The sequence below is a fragment of the Budorcas taxicolor genome, chromosome 12 (assembly GCF_023091745.1).
Source record: "Budorcas taxicolor isolate Tak-1 chromosome 12, Takin1.1, whole genome shotgun sequence".
NCBI lineage: Eukaryota > Metazoa > Chordata > Mammalia > Artiodactyla > Bovidae > Budorcas > Budorcas taxicolor.
Window position 1 is genome coordinate 68,811,694 of NC_068921.1, and position 27,837 is coordinate 68,839,530.

General features: G+C 40.8%; 1 protein-coding gene across 1 annotated transcript in view; it reads right to left on the reverse strand.

Moving 5' to 3' along the window:
• Positions 1–2,024: 2,024 nt before the first annotated feature.
• The window catches only part of DCT (dopachrome tautomerase), a 37,986-nt gene continuing 12,173 nt past the window's right edge, over positions 2,025–27,837 (reverse strand). Inside the window, exons 5-8 of the mRNA XM_052650274.1 lie at positions 25,215–25,394; positions 23,488–23,623; positions 6,265–6,466; positions 2,025–2,197 (exon numbers count right to left, since the gene is read on the reverse strand). Of these exons, the coding sequence (XP_052506234.1) occupies positions 2,025–2,197; positions 6,265–6,466; positions 23,488–23,623; positions 25,215–25,394 (691 nt within the window). The remainder of the gene's footprint in view (positions 2,198–6,264; positions 6,467–23,487; positions 23,624–25,214; positions 25,395–27,837) is intronic.

Here is a 27,837-nt window from a genome sequence, read left to right on the forward strand (position 1 = left end):
TAATTGATTTATACACAAATTTTCAGGAACGTACCTACCATGCACATTTATATCTTCATCTTAACATATTTCTTTTTTGGTTTACAAACTGGATGTAAAACTTAGTCCCCCAACAACTCTGAGGTCAGAGCATAAACTTTCCAGAGTGGACCATGTTGATAACTCATTGATGAGTTTTCCATGAACTCTGTTAAAGGGAGCCATTGAGATCTATGCATGCGGCACTGGTCAGAGGTCCAGGCAAGGTTTCACCCCGTTCAGGAGCCTGGGCTGTTTTAATTCTCACCTGCTGAGCTTACTCTCAGATATACTTTATGAGACCCACTCAAATTCATTCAGTTCAGACTGAGCTTTGTCCTTTTCTCTCACTTCTGAAGTCTTATTCCAGGGGATAACACAGGGTCTTAGTGAACCTTGCCCCTCTAGCGCTCCCATGTGGAGAAGGCTACAAAGACCTCTTAATCCCATTCACACACATCCATTCCAGTAGAGAGGAGCTGAAATGAGTGGACAAGGGCCACTCCTACGGCTTCACTCCTACTGCATGGGTACCAGATATAAACAGATGAAATTGCCTTAAAAATCTCAAAAGTCATTAACATCTCAGAGGTGGGGATCATCTTGGTGAGTCTAAACATCTTCGTAAAGATTGCCTCATTCTTATCTCTCATAATCTGATGATTACTTAGTGGATCATAACCATTTAATTCTGAATTGTTGCATTTTGTATGGATGGTTCGCTTTTAAATGCTAAGACTTAACCAATTAGCATTTGTAAGTAACCATTAGTACAGTGCAACATTAATAAATTTAAAGTCAACTCTTTAAAATAAGTCAAATGCTTGAACAATTTTTCATCTGAGGTTACCCAGCAAAGGAACTGGTTCGGGGTCATGGCTTAGCTGGTAAAGAATCTGCCTGCAGTGCGGGAGACCTGGGTTTGATCCCTGGGTTGGGAAGATCCCCTGGAGAAAGGAAAGGCTCCCCTCTCCAGTATTCTGGCCTGGAGGATTCCATGAACTATATAGTCCATGCTGCTGCTGCTGCTAAGTCGCTTCAGTCGTGTCAGACTCTGTGCAACCCCATAGGGTCTCATAAAGTCAGACACGCACACGACTGAGGGACTTAGGGACTTTCACTTTCAGCCAAATGAGACTTCAGGGCAATGGAATGCTAATCAAATTGTTTCCTGTTCAGGCTTAGAGGCTCACCAGCATTCTCCAGTCAGACTTTCCCAGAAAGAGTGATGCTGTACTTGTTAATAAGTTCAAAACAGTATATTAATCAACTAGATTAATTTAAACTAATTTAATCCTCATCTGTTCACTTACCACTATAAGATCAATGTTTATTCAGCTATTGATTCTTGTGAGAGCTCTGCTGTTAAGAACTCCAGACCCTTTATAAACTCTGTAACATCTAATTTATAAAAGAGAAACAAACTGATCATTCATTCATTCATTCATTCTTCTACCCATATGGAAAATAAGATCTGTTTTCATCTTCAAGGCCATTTTAAAGACTGGAAAGAAAAAGAAAAAAGGAGCCTCGGGAAGATGATCAGGAATCCACCTAAAAGCACAGATGTTTACGCCTAAAAGAGACCTTGGAGACTCATGTAGCACCTGCCACCCTCCTGCCCTCCTTTACAGAGAAGACACATGAGATAAGAAACATGCAACCATGATCTGGTCCAGTTCTCAAATTACACTGACCTGCATATTTCAGTGAGTCCACTCTATTGATTTTGAGCAGTGAGAACACGAGGAGGCTTAATCTATCAGTATGGGGAATTATTATCAGATACCACCAGTTGTCATCAGCTCTACCTTGTTTGATGGTAGAGATACCCTCAAGCACTTTAACTTGTTTGTTAAATAAACAAGCAAACCAGAATCTAGAGTGAAGCATTTTTTGTACTTGGGACCATCCGCATAACAGGAGGGGCTATCCCAAGGCTCTTCAACGAAAGGAGGAACAGTGAGGGTTCATCTGCAGATTGTCGGTCAGGACCACGTGAGCATCTAGGCTTCTTCGGTGTATCTTTTGTTGCTTAGCTGTGTCTCCGTTAAGGGTGTATACCCTTTTCGAAGTCGTCTATATTGAAGGAAAAGCAGCAACGCGAAAAGGACAGCCAAAACCGTGAGCATCCCTGTAACCACTGAGAGCACTGTGGTCCAATCTGGAGTTCCTTCAACTGAAATTAAAGCAGAAGAGTCTTACAATTGGGGTTTTCATCGGCTGAATACTCTTAGAAAAGGGAAGAATAAACCAATTTGTCTTTCATGTGTGCTTTTGTTGATAAAGCAAAACTACACTGACTGGAATAAAATCTTTTCTCCTTCCTTATGAACTATTTATCATATCCATAACTTTTTTGGTGGAAGTGGAAAATGACATTCCATTGTTTGAATATAGCTTATTGTATTTTTAAAATTCCCTACAATAAATACTTATACAGAATAAACCCTCCAAGGAAGTATGTAACTACTTTTGTGAGTTAGAAACTCATTTGTAAAAGTGCATGTTAAAATGGTATCTGGAAAACAAAATATACAACAGCCAGGTCTAGAAATTCTGCTGTTGTCTCTACATTTTTATGGAGTGATCAGTGAGTAAGACAGATGAGACTGGAGATTATAACAGGGGTCATTCAAGAGCAAGAGTAGAAAAAATTTGGACCCATTTAAATAGTTATGAATAAAATCAGGATCATTACATGATAAATGCAATCCTCTATTCAAATATATTTTATAAGCACTTTTCCAAAAAATTAATGGATTTCATTTCTTTTTTTCTTTTCTTCATTTCATTTGTATTTATGTCTATTTGTCGTTTCCTTAAAAATTATCCTTGGTCAGTTCTTAAAATCAGTTTTTCTGAAGTGGGTTCTTGTTCTGTACTCTACACTTCTCTAAATGTAAGACTGTCCTTCTAGTCCTTTCTCTCCAGTCCCACAGAGGACCCTGACTCATCCTGATGGGGTTTCTCCAAAATGATTTTAATTTGTCTTTTCCTGCAACAATTGCCATCCTCATCTCTGTCATTTCTTTGTTCAGGAACCAAAAATGATCGCCTTTTGTTATTGTCCAAACTCTTCTGCCTAGCGTTTTAAAAAAATTACTTAGTTTTTTTAATTGTGGGAAAACATATATGACATATATTTTATCACCTTAACCATTTTTAAGCTCTGTGACATTAAATACACTCACATTGTTGTACATTCATCACCACTATTCATCCGTAGAACTTTTTTCCCTGCAAAATTGAAATAATAATTCTCTAGGCCTCCATCTGTTCCCACTCTCTAGCAACAAGCAAACCACTCTTTCCATCTCTATGAATCTGACTACTATAGGTGCCCCAAGTAGTGGAATCATATAGGTTTTATCCTTTTGAGACTGGTTTATTTAACTTAGCATGTCTTCAAGATTCACCCATGTTACAGCATGTGTCAGGACTTCCCTCCTTTTTAAGGCTGAATAATATTCCACTGTATGTATGGACCATATTTTATCTGCTGTCTTTTGGCTTATCTGTCAGTAGGTACTTGGGTTGCCCCCACCTTTTTAAAAAATAATTTATTTTTAATTGGAGGATAACTGCTTTGCAATCGTGTGTTGATTTCTGCCACACATCAATATGAGTAAGCCATAGGCACACATATGTCCCCTCCCTCCTATAGCTCCCTCCTATTTCTTCCACCTTTTGCCTGTTATGAATAATGCTGCTATGAATAGAGGTGTACAAATATCTGTAGGAGTACTTGCTTATAATTCTTTGGGGTCTATGCCCAGAAGCAGAATTGTTCGATCGCATGGTAATTCTGTGTTTAATTTTTTGAGGAGCTACCATGTTGTTTTTCACAGAGCCTATGCTAACATTCCCACCAGCAATGCATGAGGATTCCATTTTCTCCACATTCCCATCAGCACTTGTTATTTTCTGCTTTCTTAGTAGCAGCCATCCTAATGGGTATAAAGTGGGATCTTATTGTGGTTTCTGCCCAACTTTTACAGTCCCTGATAACCAGGCCTTCTCTCAGATCCAACCTTAATTCACAGTTAATTACTCAAGCCTTTCACTACACCAGGCTTTCTTCTCACGGTCCTCTATACGGACTACCTGTGCCTTTCACAGTCCTGTTCCCTGCCTGTCTTCAATCTAAAATGCCCCTTTCTTTCCCCCAACCTACCTAAAACCTACCATCTCTTTTTAAAAAAACTTTTTTTCTTTTTTTGACCACATGGCACAACATGTGGGATCTTAGTTCGCCATCCAGAGATTGAACCTGAGTCCCCTGCATTGGAAGCATGGACTCAACCACTGGACACCCAGGGGAGTCCCTCCATCTCTTTAACCCAGTTCAGGACCCAGCTCCTTTTCCCAAATCCCTCTCTCCCTTCTTCAATCTTAGGTTATCATTATGTCTCCTCAGAAAGGATGTAAATTTTTGTCAAACCAATAAAAGAATGTGATTTGTATCTTCTAATGAGTTAATGGATTCTGGGCATATTTAGACTCTCAGGTTATATCTGTTAATTGACTGATGTCAGAGGCCGTGGAAGCATGGTCAGAAGCACATGCCAAACTTTCTGATTATTATTTTATTCAATCCCAGAGAAATGAGAAAAGTTTCAAAGAGACATTCTCACCTCAGCTGCCCAAAGAAGAGAAACTTCCAATCAGTAAAGAAAATAAGCTGCATTTCTACAAGATGTAGAAATGGAAGGAAAGACAGGGGACAGAGTCCAGGGTCTGAAAGGTTTTTAAAGTTGAGAGAGAAGAGGGTGGGGAGGGAGTAAGACAAGGGGGGAGAGAGAGAGATGTGACCTCAGAAATGGTCTTGATTACTTTGCAGGCTGAGATTTAGAAAAGACAGAATAGCCATTAATGGGGAAATGCCACCAGCACATAGGCTGTGTGTTTTTCAGCTTCTTAACAAATTAAGAGATTTTTTTTAAAAACTGTTTTACCTTTCCTTTATCAACCTGTCCGAAGGTTCTTTAAATGGCACATGGAGCTATACTGGGGCCTGGACAAATTAAAAAAAAAAAAAAAGTATGCCCTTACATTTATCAAAATATCTTTCTGTATTTTGAACCAAGTGGAAAAGCTAATAAAAAATCTACAACTTAAAAACATGACTTCAGCACTTCCCTGGTGGTACAGTAATTAGGAATCTACCTGCTAATGCAGGGGACATGGGTTTGATACATGGTCCGGGAAGATTCCACATGCCTGAGCAACTACGCCCGTGCACCACGATTACTGAGCCCGTACTCTGGACGCAACATGCCATGTCTCCTGAGCCAGAGTGCTACCAACTACTGAAGCTCACGTACCAAGAGACTGTGCTCCACAGCAAGAGAAGCCTGCAGTGAGAAGCCTGAACACCACGTCCAAGAGTGGTCATCACTCACTGCAACTAGAGAAAGCTTTTGCAAAGCAACAAAGACCCAGCACAGTCAGAAATCAATAAGTAAAAAAAAATTTTTTTAGGAATAAAAACATGATTTCAAAAAATTCTTTTAAAAAAGTGCACCCATGAAGTCCCACACAGCCCAATCTACTGGCAGGTCATTGTCATCTTTACAAACCCACCAGGCAGGGGTGGTGTGGGTTAATGGGGAAAAAAATAAATGGCCTACTTACAAACTAACACAGAGGTATAAAACAAACAACAGCCTGGCTTTAAAATTTTGATATTGTATTCAACATGGATTTTGGCAGGGGGGGGGTGGGCATTAATTTGGGCTTTTTATAATATTGCATTATATTATTACTTAGCTCAATAACTGAATTTTTGGCTTCCCTTTGAACTTTGTGCCTGAGGCAAGTGCTGCATTTGCTTCACCTTAAACCCAGCCTTGCCTTTAAGTAAAGATCTCTAAGAGATCCTGCTAGTCCCCATCCATCTGTGGCTAGTGCATTTTGATTTTATTGGTTAGGCATTTCAAACCATGGCTGGTTTTCAATTGCCAGATCAGGTGCAGTTGTAGATACTTGCCCTGAAATAAGTTCTCTTAACAACTTTCAATGTCCTAAAACAAGAGTCATCCAACAGTCCCTTTTCTGATGTTTAATTGGTAGTTTAAAGGCTCATTTTGTAACTATACATACTCTAAAAAATTGCCAGTAAACTTAACTAGATCTGAGCACTTCAGTTTAAGGTCTTGATTTAGAAGAAAAAGAAAGGAAAAAAGAAAAGAAAGCCTCTTTAGAAGATCAATGAATCACGCGTTTAAAAGTTGCATTAGTTACCTGGCAGATCAATAGCATAACTGTAGCCAAGTTGGTCTGCGGTTAAAAAGAGTTCCTCATTAGTCACTGGAGGGAAGAAAGGAACCATGTTATACATCCGATTGTGACCAATGGGTGCCAGCTCCTGAGGCCAGGCATCCACAGGGGGATTGAATCTTTTCATCCACTCATCAAAAATGGCATCGGTGAAGGAATGAAGGACCTGCAAGACAGTTGAACGCAGCGTTAACACTGATGGATGTGTGTTCAGTCACTAAGTCGCGTCTGACTCTCTGTGACTCCATGGACTGTAGCCCGCCAGGCTCCTCTGTCCGTGGGATTTCCCAGGCAAGAATACTGGAGTAGGTTGCCATTTCCTTCTCCAGGGGATCTTCCTGACCCAGGAATAGAACCAGTGTCTCCTGCCATAGTTAGACCTATCTTTTACTACTGAGTCACTGGGGAAGCCCGGCCAACATTGATGGGTCTATTCTAATCAGACCAATCTAATTGGAACTTTCTCTAAAATGAAATGAAGTTGGTTTTTCTTGACATCAGGAACTTCTTGGTGACATACCCACTGGCAAGATTTCCTGGAGAAGGGAATGACAACCCACTCCAGTATTCTTGCCTGAAAATTCCATGAACAGAGGAGCCTGGCAGACTACAGTCCATGGGGGCAGAGTCGGACATGACTCAGGACTAACACCTTGCTTTTCACTTTCAAGGCTGTATGGCATATCACTCCATAAACCCCTTTGTTAAGTGAACAAAGTAAGGTTCATGTTGCAGATGTAGCACTGGTTTAAGAATATTTAAGGCCTTCAACAAATTCAATTATTACATTCAGGGAAAAAAGGCAAGTATGATGAGATATATGCTACAGCCAATATTCAGATGCTTTGTTTTTAAGAAGGAAGAAAGGAGACATTGTGTTTACCAATAGTATACAACGGTATAATACAAATGGATAATTTAAAAAAAGAAAAGAAAGAAAGAAAGAAAACATCCAAAACGGGTCTTCAAATTTCTCCCACCTTTCTCTGTGCTCACTGTATAAGCCTCTCATTTGAATTCTTAGTGTTAGGTCAGCAAAAGAAAGTCTAAAAACGTTGTAATGTGCATAGTGCTGTTTTATTTTCTCAAGAAAGCTGTCAAAGTCCTTTTCAAAGACAGCAATTATTATGTGATTTAAAATATTAACAGCAAAATTTCACATTTATAGTGCTGATTTTGCAATAGGACACAAACATGACCAGGCCGTTAGAGGGCCTCTTTCATTCCTAGTAGTTCAGGGAGCCCAGGGACTCCGTCTGATTTTCCTCCCCTCTCTGTCTGCAGGGTCTGTCACACCAGGGCTTGTCATATGGGGGAAAGGAGATACTTACTTCAATAAATACAGGTTAAATGAATTCATTTATCCATCCACCAGTATAGCACTGGTGAAGTTATACTATCACTTATTTGTTTATCAATTTTCCATAATGAGACTCCTAACTCCTAAAAGTCAGAGAGAAGGTCTTTTCACCTTTGGAGTTTCAGGCTTAGTCTATAACTTGGACAGAGCCGATGTATAATAAGTTTCTGTTGGCTGACGACAGTGCCATGCAAAGTACTTTTATATTTTGTACAACTCATCCAAGAGCTTCCCTAGTGAGTCAGATGGCAACAAATCTATCTGCAACACAGGAGACCCAGGTTCAGTCCCTGGGTCAGGAAGATCCCCTGGAGCAGGGCATGGCAACCCATTCCAGTATTCTTGCCATAAAGAAGTCTGATCATTGGAGAACTAATGCTTTCAAACGGTGGTGCTGGAGAAGTCTTTTGAGAGTCTCTTGGACAACAAGAGATCAAACCAATCAATTTTAAGGAAATCAACCCTGAATATTCACTGAAATGACTGATGCTGAAGCTGAAGCTCCAATCCTTCAGCCACCTGGTGTGAAGAGCCAACTCACTGGAAAAGACCCTGAAGCTAGAAAAGACTGAGGGCAGGAAGAGAAGAGGGTGACAGAGGGAGAGATGGTTGGATGGCATCATCGACTCAATGGACACAAGTTTGAGCAAACTCCAGGAGAGAGTGAAGGAGAGGGAAGCCTGGCGTGCTGCAGTCCATGGGGTCACAAGGAGTAGGACATGACGGAGCAACTGAACAACAACAACTCATCCAAACAGGCCCCTTTCTAGCGAACGCTGTTTCCCTCTGTCTGAAATACCATTCTTTCTCTTTTCTGGCTTCAGAGTCTTGTTTCAAGATAAACTTAAAAGTCCCTGTACTAAGACATCTTCCCTGATTGCCCTTAGTCTGAATTCTTAGTTTTTTTGCACTTCCTAACTACTTTAATTCCTAACCTCTAAAGCTCAGGGCTTCCCAGGTAGTTCAGATGGTAAACAATCTACCTGCAATACAGGAGACCCAGGTTCAATCCTTCAGTTTGGAAGATCCCCTGGAGAAGGGCGTAGACAACCCACTCCAGTATTTTTGCCTAGAGAATGGACAGAGACGCCTGGCAGGCTACAGTCCATGGGCTCGCACAGAGTCAGACACGACTGAGCAATTAACGATTTCACTTTCTGGTTTTCACTACTGCTGCTTATTTAGTAGATAATAGTTTCAGATTCTACCCGAGGTTCCTTGTAGCTAGTTAACCCATTCAGGCAACAGCGAGAGCTTTCTACCTAAATTGTCTCACGTGTCTACATTCACGATAGTGAAAAGAATCAAGTGATTTATTGAAAGGATTTTTTTCCTGAATGGATTTTTAAAGTTCATAGAAAGTATGAAATGAAATTCTCTCCTGCCATATTAATAAACAAGACATGTCACAACCATCAGCGATTTCTGGCTTCCAAATGGGCACGAGGGCTCCTGAAACTGCTGCCACACACCACCCCCGTGGTGATTGCTGAGGAGCTGGGAGAATGCAGAAAGCAATAGGAATAAGGAAACAAGATTGGCCCCAGATAGCTGAGGTGCATATGAAAGGAATGAATTCAGTGAGCCCAGAGGCTTACACCTTCCCATACACAGAATGCTAAATTCCTTAACCTGATACCTGATCTTTTCTGTTAAGACTGCCTGTTCCCTCTGTTGCAAACTTGTATATAGCAGGACTTCCCCTCCTGCCTTCTTGGAGAGGTTTTCTCAGAGCTACTGAGACACTGTCTCCCGGGCTCGGAGTCCTAAACATTCCCACGAAATAAAAAAACTCTCTACTTTTAGGTTGTGAGTGTATTTTTTGGTCAATACAAGATACATGTTAAAAACCAAAACATCAAATTGTAAGACCTGGGCTTTCACAGAGAGAAAATATTTTTTGAGTTCTGAAATCTTGGCTTTGAGTCACAGAATTTAAGTCCCGAGGGAATAAAAGGCATCAAGTTTATCGAATGGGCAACAGCTTTGAAGGAACACATGAAAATTCGAGTGATCATGTCTCTCCCAAGTAGAGTTCAGGAGAAGTTCCTCTTTGAGAAGGGGCATTAACCCTGGAAAAGGAGCTGAGCATTAGCTGTTGGTGAAGGTCCCTGAAAACAATATCACGTGCGGTAAAATCCTGGGAGCTCCAGATAAGGTCAGAAGTTTCCCAGAGAGAGCTCTATGCTCCAGGTCTGACCTTGGGAAGCCTGCCAGCCTCAAACAGAAGCTCTGCCTCAAGTGTGGAGCCCAAGAAATAGAGGCTCAATGTCCAAGAGTAGCAAGCACTGATCGACTGCTTACCCAATAGCCTTTCTCCTCTTCTTTCTCGGTAACATCTTTGGTGTTTGTGGTGAAGCAATGTGCCAAGTTATCCATGAGATTTAGCTGGAAATCACTGGATAGGACTTCTAGAAAATCTTGTTAAAGATGGTTTTCTCAGCTTAAAAGGGGCCCCTTTTCCCTCTCCATTCCTTCTCACTGCTTTCTGGAACATGGGTGTGATGGCTGAAGCTGTGGCAGCTATTTAGCAGCCCGCAAGCAAAGCTAAGAAAAGAAGCCACTCACCAAGGATGGTTAAGCAGAGAGACAGAAGGAGTTTATGATGACTATGGAGATACCATACCAAAGCTGAACCACCTGCCACTGGAGTTCTTTTACACAAAAAGAAAAATAAACCTCTTTATTTGTTGCTGCTGCTGCTAAGTCGCTTCAGTTGTGTCCGACTCTGTGCAACCCCACAGATGGCAGCCCACCAGGCTCCGCCGTCCCTGGGATTCTCCAGGCAAGAACACTGGAGTGGGTTGCCATTTCCTTCTCTGATGCATGAAAGTGAAAAGTGAAAGTGAAGTAGCTCAGTTGTGTCCAACTTCTGTAATTTTGGTTTTCTATTTTAAGCAGTTGAACCAAGTGCTAACTGATACACAGAAAAAGGTGTGTATCAGAATGTACTTTCTAAGAAAGGCCGCACAGTATCTCTTGAACTTTTAGAAACCACCTGAGTTGAAGTCAGAGATGAAACTGATTTTTTTAAAAAAGAGATAAGAGAATCTCAGGGCAGAGAAAGATGTAGAGTCAATGCTGTAAGAGGCAAATAACTGGGTGGAAGCACCAGAATTCACCAGGTGTGGAAGGGTAAACAATTAGGGAGGGGATGAGACTCTCAAGAAATTCATAATTTGGAGGGAAAGAACAGGGGAAGAGTAATAAGGAGAAGATTATAGGTCTCAGATGAGCCGTTAAACATTATCCAATAAAAGCTCTAATAGGAACTACATACAGATGAATCAATTTATAGACTGTAGTTTAAAAAAGGGGGGTCCGGCATATGCCAAGGAGATGCCAAATAGGCAAGAGACAAAATGCTGTGAGCAACAATGTATCCAGAGGCTAGAAAGAGAAGCAGGGCAACAGGGAGACTAGGTATTTTTGATAAAGTTGTGAACATTGTTCCTAAATGAAATAACCTGAATTGCTTTTGATAAACCAGTGGTATTTTTGTTGAAAAGTGTTAGTCACTCAGTCATCTCTGACTCTTGTGACCCAAAGAGCTACAGACCGCCAGGGTCCTCTGTCCACGGGATTTCCCAGCCATTCCCTTCTCTAGGGGATCTTTCCAAGCCAGGGATCGAACCCAGGTCTTCTACACTGTGGGTGGATTCTTTACCATCTGAACTGACAGAGAAGCCCCATCTTTGTTGAACACGGGTTGAAAATAAGCTACTATCTCTGTAAATGTAATTCGAGGCCATAAATAAAAGCAAAAGCAAGGTAAAAGTAAACTGCTGTTGCCTTATATGTGCTATAGAGATTTATACTTATATTTTAGCATTAATAATTGAGTGCCTCAGAAATGAGGTTACAAATTTTGGTACACAAACTTAGCCTATCTTATTCCAACAAAGTAAAGATAGGTATAGGAAGGGGGTAAAAATGCTAAATTTCAATTTGCAAGGCAGTATTGAAGAAAATGTGATTGCATGGGCTTTCAAGGTAAAAAATTTTTAATGCAACCTTGCAGAAGAAAGCAATTGATCAACAAATATTGTGCTTAGAGGCATAAAGAAACTTAATAAAGTACAGGGAAAACATGCATATCTTTCTGAAGATCACTGGAGGATAAAGTTACTAACAACCTTCTCTTGTCATTGTTGTCATTTAGTTGCTAAGTTGTGTCCAACTGTTTTGCGACTCCATAGATTGTACCCTATCAGCCTCCTCTGTCTGTGGGATTCCGCAGGCAAGAATACTGGAGAGGGTTGCCATTTCCTCCTCCAGGAGATCTTGCCAACTCAGAGATCGAACTCGTGTCTCCTGTATTGGCAGGCAGATTCTTTACCACTGAGCCACCTAGGACGCCAACCTTCAACTTAGGGGACTGAAAATTCAGATTCCTGCCACGTGGAATCTCTGACACAAGAAGAGTATTTGTGCCTACAGAAAGATTGCCATGGAATATTTATTTATTCTTGCCTTCTTCTATCAAGGATTTGAAGCAATGTATAGCCAAGATGTTGGTTTTATATACCTAAAGAAGCCATATGTAATAGGCTTGAAATAGTTACATGACACCCAACTTCTACTTAGCTGACTACTAAGCTCCCCCACTGGGAGGTGAGTACTCCATAGGCAGCACTTTTAATGAGAGACAAGAAACCACCAGAGAAAATGGGTATTTGAATAACGATAGAGTCTCCTGGGCAGTGCTAAGCCCAGATGGGTATTTCTCATTTTACTATAATTTTCTTTTCCTCTCCTTTTCTACCCACTCTCTCATTGCATCCTGAGCAGACAGAATGGAACCATTCCATTCTTCCATTTTTTCAGGCATTTTGGGAGAGTCACCTAAGGAAAGCACCCTTTCTGCATAGCTTTGTATGATAGCATTGTATACAAAATACACATATGTATACATATAATTATACCATATACATTGTATACAAGATATAATAATATGCATATAAAAGAAATAGCAAGAGCATTAGGAATTCAGCTGCAATATCCCTGAGAAAGAAAGCTTGTAGTTTAAGCGTTAAATTTTGAACAGATGCAAACAGAGGACTACAGGAGAGTTCTGCTGTTAATATGTCAGCTTTAAAAGATGTGACCAGTTCAGCATACATCATAGGCCAACAATACGGATTGAAAAGAGAGGACCAGGGTGATGTTGGAAGAGATTCTAGATAGGAACTGAGACACTCCCAGGCCATTCGAGGCTAAGGAGCCTCCAAAGCTCTAAGAGAGAGGAACTCCAATCAATGCCAGAGCCATCTTAGATATGTACATATATTATGGTTTGCCATTATATTATTTAATTCATCAATGTGCTGAGTTGCTCAGTCCAGCTCTTTGCAACCCCATGGACTATAGCCCACCAGCCTCTTCCATCCATGGGATTCTCCAGGCAAGAATACTGGAGTGGGTTGCCATTTCTTTCTCCATAATTCATCAATAATGAAGTGTATACAGTTCATCTCTTAGGTTTAATTCTTCTCCATAGAGTATGTGTTTATCCGCATAAAATTTAGAATTGAAAAGAACCCTTTCAGCTCCATTTAACCATTTAGTGTGTGCAAGTTAAAGATCAAAACATCCCTACAAACTATTATTTATAAAATAAGCTATAAGGACACACAGGGACTATAGCTAATGTTTTTAAATAACCCTAAGTGGATTATCCCAGGAACAGGGGAGCCTGGTGGGCTGCTGTCTATGGGGTTGCATAGAGTCAGACATGACTGAAGTGACTTAGTAGTAGTAGTAAGTGGAGTATAATCCTTACAAATTGTGAATCGGGGCTTCCCTGATGGTACAGTGGTTACAACTCTGAGCTTCCAATGCAGGGGGCACAGGTTTGATCCCTGGTCAGGGAACTAAGATCCTACATGCCACATGGTGCAGCCTCCAAAAAAAAATAATAATTAAAATAAAGTAAAGTGATATTAAAAGAAACCCACTTCTGTATAATTTTAAAAAATTTAATTAGCCATTACTAAATTGTATACATGTAACATATAATAGTGTACATCAAGTATATTTCAATAAAGAAAATAAATGAGTATTTCATGATAGAATATGTGATATACACTTCAGTCAAGAGTATTTCTTGTACTTAATTAAATATTATTATAGCTTTTCACTTGTTAAGAAAAGTAAAATCACCCCCTGCCCAGAACTGAGCCTATGGAAACCCTGACATCCTGGAATATCCTGCCCCAAGGAGGTGACCAGCCACCCTTGCTGGTACCTCAGCTCTTGCAAAATTCACCAAGATGGTAGGAATTAGTAGCTGTCTATTTCAGGTATTTAAAAACACATAGATTCAATAAAATAAATGTGGCATTTTAAAAACATGACTCCTTACTCATGATAAAACCAATGCCCTGTCTTTTCAAAAGTCAAGCAAAATCTAGACCTGCCTCCTCACCAATTAGTGTTAATTCCCATCAACGTGATCGAACAGGACAAAATATCCTCAGTGGTCATGAAAGCACTTGTGAAGGGATCAAATGAAGAACTGTCTACAGGCAAAATTGCAGCTGGAATATTCACCATGGGGAAATTTTTGAGTAGAAAACTTTTCTTATAATCTCTGCTCAGCCACTTACATAGGCTGTTGTACTCCCCTTAGCCTCTCTGGACTTTATCGTCCCCATATTTACCACACACAGTTTTGAGAAGTTAAAAGATTATCTTTACATGGTATCTAGTGACACAGTAATAAGTGCTCAATAATCTCACATTCTCTTCACAAGAGTTTATTGCACATCAACCGAGTACTAACCGCTAACTAACCTACATACCTAACCACTGATGCAAAAGTGGGATGTGGTATTATTTATAATGTGAGCTTCCCTTAAGCTAGTGAACCCTAGAAAACACAGTAAAATTTAAGATTCTTTTTATGTGGACCATTTTTTAAATCTTCATTGAGTTTATTACAATATTCTGTTTTATGTTCTGGATTTTGGGGCCTGAGGCATGTGAGATATCAGCTCCCCAACAGGGATGGAACCCACACCCCCTGCATTGGAAGGCTAAGTCTTAACCACTGTAGACTGCCAGGGAAGTCCCCTAACAATACATTTTTATATGAACAGAGTATTAGGTTTCCAAGAAAAATAAAATATTTAAAGAGGATGTTTTATTTGCTGCTAACGTTGGGGGCTTCCTTCATAGGTCAGTTGGTAAAGAATCTGCCTGCAATGCAGGAGACCCTGGTTCGATTCCTGGGTCAGGAAGAGCCCCTGGAGAAGGGATAGGCTACCCACTCCAGTATTCTTTGGCTTCCCTTGTGGCTCAGCTGGTAAAGAAACCACCTGCAATGCAGGAGATCTGGGTTTGATCCCTGGGTTGGAAAGATCCCCTGGAGAAGGGAAAGGCTACCCACTCCAGGATTCTGGCCTGGAGAATTCCATGGACTGTATAGTCCATGGGTTCACAAAGAGTTAGACATGACTGAGCCACTTTCACTTCACTACATAGAGAACAAAGCATTTCACTAATTCTCTTGAAAGTGAAAGTCGCTCAGTTGTGTGACTCTTTGCAACCCCATGGACTGCAGCCTGTCAGGCTCCTCTGTCCATGAAATTCTCCAGGCCATAATACTGGCGTGGGTAGCTGTTCCTTTCTCCAGGTGATCTTCCCAACTCAGGAATAGAACCTAGGTCCCCTGCATTACAGGTGGATTCTTTACCAGCTGAGCCACCAGGGAAGTCCTACTCCTCTTAAGAACTTTTCATTTTTTTTCTCTTCCCAGAACTCATTATCCTATGTGAACAGACAGACCACAGAAAAGAAAATGCAAAAGATTTCTTAAATATGTGAAAAGATGCTGAACTTCATTTAGAAGAAAAGAAATGAAAATTAAACTCACTGAAACATTTTCACCTATCAATTAGCAAAAAGGAAAAAGTGTGATAATATACCAGGCTAATGAGAGAGAGTGGAGGAGCTGTCCCTCTGCTACATAGCTGGGTAGAGGAAAAAAATCATTCAACCTTCCGCAGGGCAATTTGGCAATATCTACCAAATTTCAAACACATTTATTTAACTTTTCAGCCAGTGATTCTATCGTCTCACTTATCGTATACGTTCATTTATTGCTGTATTTTTCATAAACCAAAAGATGAGAAACCACCTAAACATCCATCAGTAGGAGACCAATTTGGCAGTGAATTCATGCCGCTGCTGCTGAGTCACTTCAGTCGTGTCTGACTCTGTGTGACCCCATAGATGGCAGCCCACCAGGCTCCCCCATCCCTGAGATTCTCCAGGCAAGAACACTGGAGTGGGTTGCCATTTCCTTCTCCAATGCATGAAAGTGAAAAGTGAAAGTGAAGTCGCTCAGTCGTGTCTGACCCTCGGCGACCCCATGGACTGCGGCCCACCGGGCTCCTCCGCCCATGGGATTTCCAAGCAAGAGTGCTGGAGTGGGGTGCCATTGCCTTCTCTGGAATTCATGCTAGAGAATACCATACGTGTGTGCTCAGTCATGCCCAAGTTATTTGTAAACCTATGGACTGTAGTTTGCCAGGCTCCACTGGCCATGGAATTTTCTTGGCAAGAATACTAGAATGGGTTGCCTTTTCCTCTTCCAGGGGATCTTCCTGACCTAAGGATGGAACCCTTGTCTCCTGCATTACAGGCAAATTCTTTATCACTGAGCCACTTGGAAAGCCCGCAGAATACCATGCAGCCTTTTAAAAGAAAAGTGTTTAAAATAAATAAAATAAATAAAGAGTAAAAGTCACAGAAGTGTCTATAGTATGCTTTCATTTGGATAATGAAATATATAAAGAAATATATATTGTGCTTGTATATTTATAAATTATATCTGGAAGAATAAAGAAAAATGAGACTGGATAGCTGGGAGCTGGTATTGATAAAGGGACTTCATTTTATGCCTTTTTCATTTGAACCTCTTATGTGCATATATTTTATAAATTTTTTAAATTAAAAAATTTAGGAAACTATATAACATTCTGAAAATATGTGCACTATATTGGCTACTGTAAAACATATAAGAATATGAAAGGAAATAAGCAAGAATATTGAAATGTAATTATAGACACTTTAAAATATTTTTGCCAATATATCTGCAATTATAAATTGTTAAAAATCATTAAACAGTTAAAAAATTTTAAATTGACATAAAACAACATTATTTTAAATACTCAAGGTATTTATCTAATTACAACTTTTCTTTTTAAAAAAGATAAATAAAGCAGACCCATTTTTAAGTGCTCCTGAGGGGAGAAAAGCAAGGCCCTGTATACTTTTTTAAAAAATTTCAACTAACTCATAATAATTCAGAAATATTTTATACTTGCTATTGTGACTTATTAATTTTATTGCAGTTTAGGAAAATAGAGTCAGATGAGGCCTTACAGGTTTAACCTGGTGTAGTCCATTAGAGCTTCGTTTTTAGAAACTCATTTTTGGGAATTCCCTGGTGGTCCAGTGGGTAGGACTCTGAAATTCCACTGCAGGGGGCATGAGTTGGATCTCAGACTAGGGAACTAAGATCCCGCAAGATGCATGGCGTGGCCAAAATACACCAAAAAAACTCATTTTCTCTTTTCTTGGTTTATATTCTTAAATTTCTTTCTTATCCAAATGATTGTCATTATTAAGAAATATAAATAAATAGTAAGGATTTACTGTATAGCATAGGGAACTATTTTCAACATCTTGTAATAATCTAATAACCTATAATGGAAAGAATCTTAAAAAGAATATATATATATACTTATAACACATACTGTATTCGTTTCAGGTGTAAAGTGATTCAGTTACATATATAATATACACAAAGTGAAAATGAAAGTCGCTCAGTCGTGAAGTGAAAATGAAAGTCGCTCAGTCGTGTCTGACTCTTTGCGACCCCGAGGACTATACAGTTCATGGAATTTTCCAGGCAAGAATACTGAAGTGGGCAGCCTTTCCCTTCTCCAGGGGATCTTCCCAGCCCAGAGACTGAACCCAGGTCTCCCGCATTGCAGGCGGATTCTTTACCAGCTGAGCCACAAGGAAGCCCATAATGCACACAATAATATATGTAAATAAATCAACTATAGATCAATAAAAAATAAATAAATATAAATGGTAACAAGGCTGCCAGTACGTCTTAATTCCATTTAGAATTTTAATGTAAAAGGTGAAGAACAGACACATGAGCCATTCAGTAAATATTAACTGTGCAACCTATTAATCTCCCCACCAAGAATTAAAACTTGCCGAATGTACCTTTTCTAAGAGGATAACATTCAAATACATTGTTAAGAATATTTTTTTTAGGAATTGGCCACAAAGTCACTAATCCTCTAAAATAGTTTCTTTCATGGCAGTTAACTATTTAACTTTACAGTCTATTGGTTTCCCTCTTATTTTTCTTTTCTAGGTTATACTCAAACAGAACTATTTAGCATTCCTGTGACCTAATCTTACTTTCCACAATAAATGTGTGCATTTCCTTCAATTATCTTAAAATCAGAATTTCAGAGATTGGTTCAGAGTATTTCCTGCATTTTAACAGCACACCTTCTTATATTCATTTCAATCAAATACAAATGTGTGTTTCTCTTGCTTGAAGAGATTTCACAAAAAATAAATTTAATAAATATCATATGCAATATGTTTGCATAAATTTGAAATTCCAGAAGCCATAACTCTGTAAACTTAAGTGCTTTCACCTGGCTCTCAATATTGTTAAAGCTGAATTGGCTTCAACATGAAACTCTTTGTCAATAGCCTAAAGTAATTGTGAGTTCTGGAACTGGTGCCAAAACATTACTCCTTCTGTGCCTTCAAAGAAAGGCTGTGGCTTTTTGTCTATTTATATGTACATAACTTATACCAAGGAAAACAAAATTTTATATATTAAACGTATTAAAAGTAATGAAGACAAGGATGATAAAACATCTTGTGTCTTTGAACTAATGTAAGTCACAGAATCCCACGTCCACAAAATCATAATGTGGGCTTCCAGCTAGAGCAGGAAGAGAAAGATGACTAAAGAGATATCTGTACTACACAGAAGACACAGATCCCTTCCAGATGCGGTTGACAAACTAAAGCCTGCTGGGTAAACAGGGCTCACTATTCTTGTAAATAAGGTTTTATTAGAACACCACACTTGTAGGCAGATAGGAAATGGATGGTCTGAAAGGAAAGAACCAAATATAGCTTTTTGACATAAAAAAGACCATTTTAAGCCTATACCATTTTGTCATCTAGGCCTTGCCACAGTGTTTGCCCTTGAACAAGCCTCAGTAATGAGGATTTTAAATGAACAAAACAACAAATTGACTGTTACCAGACAAGAGAAGTAACAATAGCAAAGGTAACAAATCAGTTGTAAAGACTCTCCCTTCTCTTTTAATATTAATGATTAGCCTGAAGCACTTTCTTGAGCTGTTCTGAAGAATCTAAATCCTCTTCTGAAAGCCCTCAACCACTAGATGAGTGGAGCCTGGGAGATGATGTTAACCTTTTATCACTTGTAACTTAAGCTGGGACTAGATCTGATAGATAGAGTGCCTGATGAACTATGGAATGAGGTTCGTGACATTGTACAGGAGACAGGGATCAAGACCATCCCCATGGAAAAGAAATGCGAAAAAGCAAAATGGCTGTCTGGGGAGGCCTTGCAAATAGCTGTGAAAAGGAGAGAGGCAAAAAGCAAAGGAGAAAGGGAAAGATATAAGCATCTGAATGCAGAATTCCAAAGAATAGCAAGAAGAGATAAGAAAGCCTTCTTCAGCGATCAATGCAAAGAAATAAAGGAAAACAACAGAATGGGAAAGACTAGAGATCTCTTCAAGAAAATTAGAGATACCAAGGGAACATTTTCTGCAAAGATGGGCTTGATAAAGGACAGAAATGGTATGGACCTAACAGAAGCAGAAGATATTAAGAAGAGGTGGCAAAAACTGTACAAAAAGATCTTCACGACCCAGATAATCACGATGGTGTGATCACTCATCTAGAGCCAGACATCCTGGAATGTGAAGTTAAGTGGGTCTTAGAAAGCATCACTACGAACAAAGCTAGTGGAGGTGATGGCATTCCAGTTGAGCTATTTCAAATTCTGAAAGATGATGCTGTGAAAGTGCTGCACTCAATATGCCAGCAAATTTGGAAAACTCAGCAGTGGCCACAGGACTGGAAAAGGTCAGTTTTCATTCCAATCCCAAAGAAAGGCAATGCCAGAGAATGTTCAAAATACCCCACAATTGCACTCATCTCACACGCTAGTAAAGTAATGCTCAAAATTCTCCAAGCCAGGCTTCAGCAATACGTGAACCATGAACTTCCTGATGTTCAAGCTGGTGTTAGAAAAGGCAGAGGAACCAGAGATCAAATTGCCAACATCCGCTGGATCATGGAAAAGGCAAGAAAGTTCCAGAAAAACATCTATTTCTTCTTTATTGACTATGCCAAAGCCTTCAACTGTGTGGATCACAATAAACTGTGGAAAATTCTGAAAGAGATGGGAATACCAGACCACCTGACCTGCCTCTTGAGAAACCTATATGCAGGTCAGGAAGCAACAGTTAGAACTGGACATGGAACAACAGACTGGTTCCAAATAGGAAAAGGAGTACGCCAAGGCTATATATTGTCACCCTGCTTATTTAACTTCTATGCAGAGTACATCATGAGAAACGCTGGACTGGAAGAAACACAAAATGGAATCAAGATTGCCAGGAGAAATATCAATAATCTCAGATACGCAGATGACACCACCCATATGGCAGAAAGTGAAGAGAAGCTAAAAAGCCTCTTCATGAAAGTGAAAGAGGAGAGTGAAAAAGTTGGCTTAAAGCTCAACATTCAGAAAACGAAGATCATGGCATCTGGTCCCATCACTTCATGGGAAATAGATGGGGAAACAGTGGAAACAGCATCAGACTTTATTTTTGGGGGCTCCAAAATCACTGCAGATGGTGACTGCAGCCATGAAATTAAAAGATGCTTACTCCTTAGAAGAAAAGTCATGATCAACCTAGATAGCATATTCAAAAGCAGAGACATTACTTTGCCGACTAAAGTCCGTCTAGTCAAGGCTATGGTTTTTCCAGTAGTCATGTATGGATGTGAGAGTTGGACTGTGAAGAAGGCTGAGTGCCGAAGAATTGATGCTTTTGAACTGTGGTGTTGGAGAAGACTCTCGAGAGTCCCTTGGACTGCAAGGAGATCCAACCAGTCCATTCTGAAGGAGATCAGCCCTGGGATTTCTTTGGAAGGAATGATGCTAAAGCTGAAGCTCCAGTACTTTGGCCACCTCATGCGAATGGTTGAGTCATTGGAAAAGACTGATGCTGGGAGGGATTGAGGGCAGGAGGAGAAGGGGACGACCGAGGATGAGATGGCTGGATGGCATCGCTGACTCGATGGATGTGAATCTGAGTGAACTCCGGGAGATGGTGATGGACAGGGAGGCCTGGTGTGCTGCGATTCATGGGGTCGCAAAGAGTTGAACACGACTGAGTGACTGAACTGAACTGAAAGCTAAGTCCAACTAAAGCTTGGACTCTGTCGACCTTTGCTCCAATTCTATGCTGCTTCCCTGGTGGTTCAACTGCTAAAAACTCTGCCTGCAATGCGGGAGACCTGGGTTTGATTCCTAGGTTGGTTGGGAAGATACCCTGGAGAAGGGAAAGGCTACCCACTCCAGTATTCTAGCCTGTATAGTCCATGGGGTCACAAAGAATCAGACTTGACTGATGACTTTCACTTCACTTTACTTCATGCTGAATTATCCTATGCTCAAGCCCCTTCATGAATATTCATGTACCCTTAGCTTAAAACTTCCCCAATTTTGCTATCCTTCCAGCAGATGCTGCTTTTGGAAAGACCCCAAGTTTTCTCCTTACTTGCTACAAGTTCCTTCCTTCTCCCAATTGATCTTTGGCTTGGCTGTGTTTTCTGGCTAAACACCCACCAAGAGATGACCCCAGTTTTGGGTAACACACTCACTGTTCATGTGTTGTCTACGGCTCCTTTCATGCTACAGCGGTAAGGCTGCACACCTACAATAGAGACCATCTTGTCTGCAAAACCTAAAACAAGTGCTATGTGGTCATTGGCAGAAAAATGTTGTCAAGCCCTGCAGATTTAGTAGGGTTTCCTCAAAATACTGCTGCTGAGTCATGCCCCACTCTCTGAGACCCCACTGAGGCGGGACTGTGGCCCACCAGGCTCCTCTGTCCATGGGATTCTCCAGGCAAGAATATTGGAATTGGTTGCCATTTCCTCCCCTAGGGGATCTTCCTGATCCAGGGATCGAACCCATGTCTCCTGCATTGCAGATGGATTTTTTTTACTGACTGAGCTGCCAGAGAAACCCACTTAGTGGGTTTCCTCGAAGTAAGGAGATAAGATTTGGCAATTCTTGAAACTTAGTACCAAAAATCAAATTACTAGCCATCCCCACTATTACCTTTGGTAGGAGTGAAAGGTTTGGGTTTAATCTTCAATTTGTCAGAGGACTGCTATTCTCATAACATTTTGGAGTACTGCGTAAAGAGTACTGTAACATTTTTCCTTATCAATAAGGGTTGCTTTGTACAAATTTAAAATGTATGTTTTACTAAACATTTAGAGATATATAGTATTGATAAGTAGCTAGAGAGCAAAGTAGGTAGACATGAAAATATTTGGCATAGCTGATGGCTGAAGTGATAGGCTGAAAGTGATGTGAGATATCAAATTAGAATCAGTGAATAAGGCAGGCATCTTACAGAAGAGCAAAGATGACAATGGAGGATTTACAGATAACCCCTCAACTTATTAGAAGTGGGGACCAATAGTCCACATTTCTGATCCTCTGATGGCAAGAACAGCAGCTCATTTTTAGCCAGTCCTTTGCAAAGTGAAGGGGGCCAGGACCAAACACTAAACAGAATTTTGGGCCTCAGGTAGGTGGGCATCATGCCAGGGTCATGGCATAGGCACAGTCCTTCTAGTCCATCTGCAAGGTGGAAGACCTGGGTTCGGTCGCTGAGACCAGGGTGGCTCAGATGGTAAAGCGTCTGTCTACAATGAGGGAGACCTGGGTTCGATCCCTGCGTTGGGAAGATTCCCTGGAGAAGGAAATGGCAACCCACTCCAGTACTCTTGCCTAGAAAATCTCATGGACAGAGGAGCCTGGTGCAAGCTACTGTCCATGGGGTCACTAAGAGTCGGACATAACTAAGCTACTTCGCTTTCACTTCCTAGTCCATCAGTTACCTTCAATACTACTCATTCTACCAGTAAAAAATCCTTCCTCTCCATGCTCATGTTAAGTTATGATATAATTTATAACCTTATTAGGGTTTCCGAGGTGGCACTAGTGGTAAAGAACCAACCTGTCAATGCAGGAGATGCAAGAGATGCGGGTTTGATCTCTGGATTGGGAAAATCCCCTGGAGGAGGGCATGGCAAACCACTCCAGTATTCTTGCCTGGAGCATCCCATGGACAGAGGAGTCTATCAGGCTACAGTCCACTGGGTTGCAAAGAGTTGGATACGACTAAAGCAACTTAGCGCTCATGCACGAATAACCTTATTATGCTAATTTATGAATCCACTTCTGGACTGTAAACTCCCATCCAGGGTCATCCCAAAGCTAACCAACCATCTCTAAAGCACGGCTGAGGAGACTTTAAGCACTATCTAACCATCCGTATGGTGTAGATTAAAATTAATTGACATATGTATACATCCCATTGTTCACACAGAGAATAAAACACACACCAAACCTTAATCTTGTTGAAAAGCAAGTAAGTTCAACACATTATCTAGGACATTTTTCATCTGGTCTGAGTCTTTGAACATACCACAAAAACAGGATCATTGGCAGCAGAATGCGGCAAAGCGCTTGTCCCATTCAGGAAGGAATGAACCAGGTTATGAAGACGCATCACTTGAGAGTCCAGGGTCCCATCTGCTTTGCCAAACCCTTCCAGGGCATTCCTGAGAGAAATCAGTATTTCAGCAACTAGAGTCATGAACTGACAAAGAAAGCTCTCTTTTTGTTTCCAGCCTAGGTAATAGTCTTCTAATTTCAGATCGTGTAGGGAAATAGGACCAATGCAGGAGACATTGAGACATGGGTTCGATTTCTGGGTCAGGAAGATCCCCCGGAGAAGGAAATGGCAACCCACTCCAGTATTACTTGCCTGGAAAATTCCATAGACAGAGGAGCCTGATGGGCTACAGTCCATGGGGTCACAAAGAGTTGGACACAATTGAGCAACACAAGGGGCTCAGAGTTGAACAGTTACTGTAAGGTTTAGTCATGAAAACCATGAATCTATCTGCCATTCCTTTCTGGATCTTCAAAGATGCTGGTTAAAATCTTATTTATAGGGACTTTCCTGATGCTCCAGTGGCTAAGACGTCATGCTCCCAATGCAGGGGGGGCCTGGGTTCAATTCCTGATCATGGAGCTAGATCCCACATGAAGAAACTAAGATCCAGTGCAACCAAATAAACAATAAACAAAATTTTTTTTTAAATCTTACTTACAGCCACACATAGTGGTTTAGTCACTAAGTCGGGTCCTACTTTTGTGACCCCATAGACTGTAACCTGCCAGGCTTCTTTGTCCATGGGATTCTCCAGGCAAGAATACTGGAGTGGAGTGCCATTTCTGTCTCCAGGGTATGTTCCCAACCCAGGGATCAAACCCTGGTCTCCTTCCTTGAAGGCAGATTCTTTACCAACTGAGCTATAAGGGAAGCCCATAGCCATTTCTCTTAATTCTTACATAATTATTTATTTATTCTTACATAATTATTTCTCATAATTCTTACAGTCTTTTTAGAGGGAGAAAATTATTAGTTGACCTTTAAATTTCAAGTATCCTAATGTCGTTACTGCGCTGTAATCTGAGTAGCATTTAGTCTGTGTGCACGTGCTCATCCATTCAGTCATGTCCAACTCTTTGTGGCCCCACGGACTATAGTCTACCAAGCTCCTCTGTCCATGGGGATTCCCCAGGCAAGAATACTGGAGTGGGTGGCCATTTCCTTCTCCAGGAAATCTCCCCAGCTCAGGGACCAAATCCGAATCTCTTGTCTCTTGGGTTGGCAGGCGGATTTTTTACTCCTCTAAGACGTCAGAACCAAACATTAAGGTCTATGGCTGATATTTCCTTAAGGCAGAAAAGAATAAGAACACAAGAAAATATTTTTAAAATACTCTATTTAACTGGTGAGGTACCGTGGTTCTGAAGACTGTACTTATTTGTGTATAGAAATTAGAAATGCAAAAAGGTGGTTTTGAATAGCTGAGTTAGAAGATATAAAAACTAAGCTCTTAATGATAGTGAGGGACAGGGAAGCCTGGCATGCTGCAGTTCATGGGGTTGAAAAGAGTCAGACATGATTGAGCAACTAAATAACATAGGTAACACTATGCCTTGCTATCTATCCTCTTACAAAGCGCTTCCCTATTACTGAGCTTTGATGTCTCCCAACATCTAGCTTTCCTTCCCATTCATTACAACTACAAGCACGTAAATCTAAAAAGGACGGTAAAATATAGATATCAGAGCACCAACCTGAAGCTGAGGGTAGAGTTCTGGAAGAACGGAGGACTGTCAAACTTATTGAGAGACAGGCAATTTTGTATGTCTTTTAAAGTTGGCAATTTCTCACTGTTTCTTCCCATTTGATTTCTTTTCAACAAACCTTCATAGGTTCCATTACACAAGGTGACTCGGCGATTGTAGTCATTCAAGCTAAAATGTGTAAGGAGGTTAGAAATAATACTTGTTAGTTCACAGATAGTATCATAACTTTGAGCCCAACAAACCAATCAAGGTCATAGTTGTGGTAAAACTTTACTATAGTTGCTTTACAAGGATCAAACGTATGTGGTAAAAGAACTGCTTCCAAAAGCAATTATGGATGAAGGAGTTTTGAAAACATAGGTGCATGAAATATGAATCAACACATAAGTAACGAGGAAAATTACCATTCCATTGGAAAGGCAGTAAGACGGTTTACTAGGCAAGATGGTGACTCCCATCGTACCGTACGTGCATTTAAATCTGGAGTAACTGAAGAGAGACCAGGGTAGACTGTATTAACACTGAGCTAAGCCAGTTTGACCTGATAAATTCAACCATCCAGCACACATGTGCTTCCTTGGTGGCTCAGCTGGTAAAGAATCTGCCTACAATGTGGGAGACGTGGGTTCAATCCCTGGGTTGGAAAGATCCGCTGGAGAAGGGAAAGGCTACCCACTCCAGTTCTGGCCTGGAGAATTCCATGGTCTGTATAGTCCTTGGGGTCACAAAGAGTCAGACACGACTGAGAGACTTTGACTAAGCCAGTTTGGCAGAAGTGAAGCTTAGGAAAGCATTCCAGGCAAACTGAAGACAAATGGAGGTGGTCAGAGTCAAAACAGATGATACTATACGGAGGAGAGGAATTAGGAGAAATGCCATGTTAGAAAATGTTCTAAGGTCAGGATGGTTACTCGGCAAACATGGAAGCTGAGAAGGTGGGCCCCAACCTTTCTGGCACCAGCGACTGATTTCGAGGAAGACAATGTTTCCACAGACTGGGGTGGGGTGGGGGTGGGGGGAAGGTTTCAGAATGATTCAAGCGCATTATATTTTTGTGCACTTTATTTCTATTATTATTACATCAACTCCACCTCTGATCATCAGGCATTAGATCCCAGAGGCTGGGGACCCCTACCGTAATATTATATCCCACGTGCCTGTTGTGGCCTGGAATTCTACCATCAGAGCAGTATTTCATTCAGTAGAGATTAATTTTTAAAGACGATTCTGTGTGGATTTTAATGGATGAGGGGATCTTACTGAGTGTGTGAGAATAGAATCAGCACACACAGGAAGATGAAATAGGCTGGTGCCTAAAAACTAGGCAGAAACAGCCTCTAAAAGCTGCCTTTCCCAGAGCATTCCAGTGAGACGGCCTGTGAAATTAAGGGTGTCAGGGTCAGGTAAGTTTAAGCCCCTCTAGAAAAATAAGAATATGGTTACTTAAAAGCTCTGAGACATTCTAAAACTTCTAAAGACATTTTAAGTTCAGAATTCTCTAAATTAATCTGATCAGAGAAATCTCTTTTCACATACCACCGACTAATAGCCCAGGACACTATGAGAAATGGAGCCTTCTGGAATGACTCAGAGTCACATACACAGCACTTACTACATCCCCAGGGACACTGTCTGGAAGGCTGTAGGAAAAGCTCAGGATGGAGAAGATGGGGTCCCTGTGAGCTGGATCCCCGAAAGCCCGCACATGCCCAGCCTGGGGTGTGGACGGCAGTGCTCTGCGCCATGGAGCAGTCCAAAGACACAGGACAAGAGTGTGAGCACAGCAGGTTGTGGAGGAAACAAACACATACAGAGAGACAGAAGAGCTGCCTGGGGAATCTGTTCCTGAGATGTGTGTTCAGAAAGAGACATATTCAAGGAATCACTGAGGACAGAATTCTTCATGAGCGGCTGGCTGCTTGTGTGTATTTGAGTATTGTACTTTTTTAATAACCAACATTTGTTGGTATAACTTATGGTAGAAAAAAAGTTCCTACAGCAGCTGCACACGACCCAATTTTAGTGCTTTAGAGATCTGTACCCCTACCCCATTTTCTGTTCTGCTCAACTCCCCAGAACTCTGTGGTCCAGCCATACCAGACAGCTTCCAGAGGCTTTTCTAGCTTCATACATGATGTTCCCCCAACCGAGGACACACCACCCTCCCCCACCTGTGGTTGAGAGGTTTGTGCCTCCTTGAAGTCTCAGGATAATCATCTCCACCTCCTAAAGACTTTCCCTGATTTTCTTCTTGGCTTTGCACACACACCTATTAAAATAACTTCTCACGTTTTACTGTAATTTGTTTACCAGCCATCTACCTTTGTAAGTATAAAACGATATTCCAAAGGAAGGCTGCATTTTATTCATCCATGTATTCCCAGCACTATTAAACTGCTTAGAATATGATCAGAGCTCAAGACATGGCTGAATATAGGAACTACTTCTCATTTTAAAACAGTGGATCTCAAAGTGATGGGGCATGCTCAGTTTTATCAGTGTGATTTCCTACCTCTATTTTTTTTTTTTTTTTACTAAAGGACTCAGGATTTTAAAAAATCCTACCTCCCGCAGGAAAATAACTTTCAGAAACATGCAAACAGAATTCAAC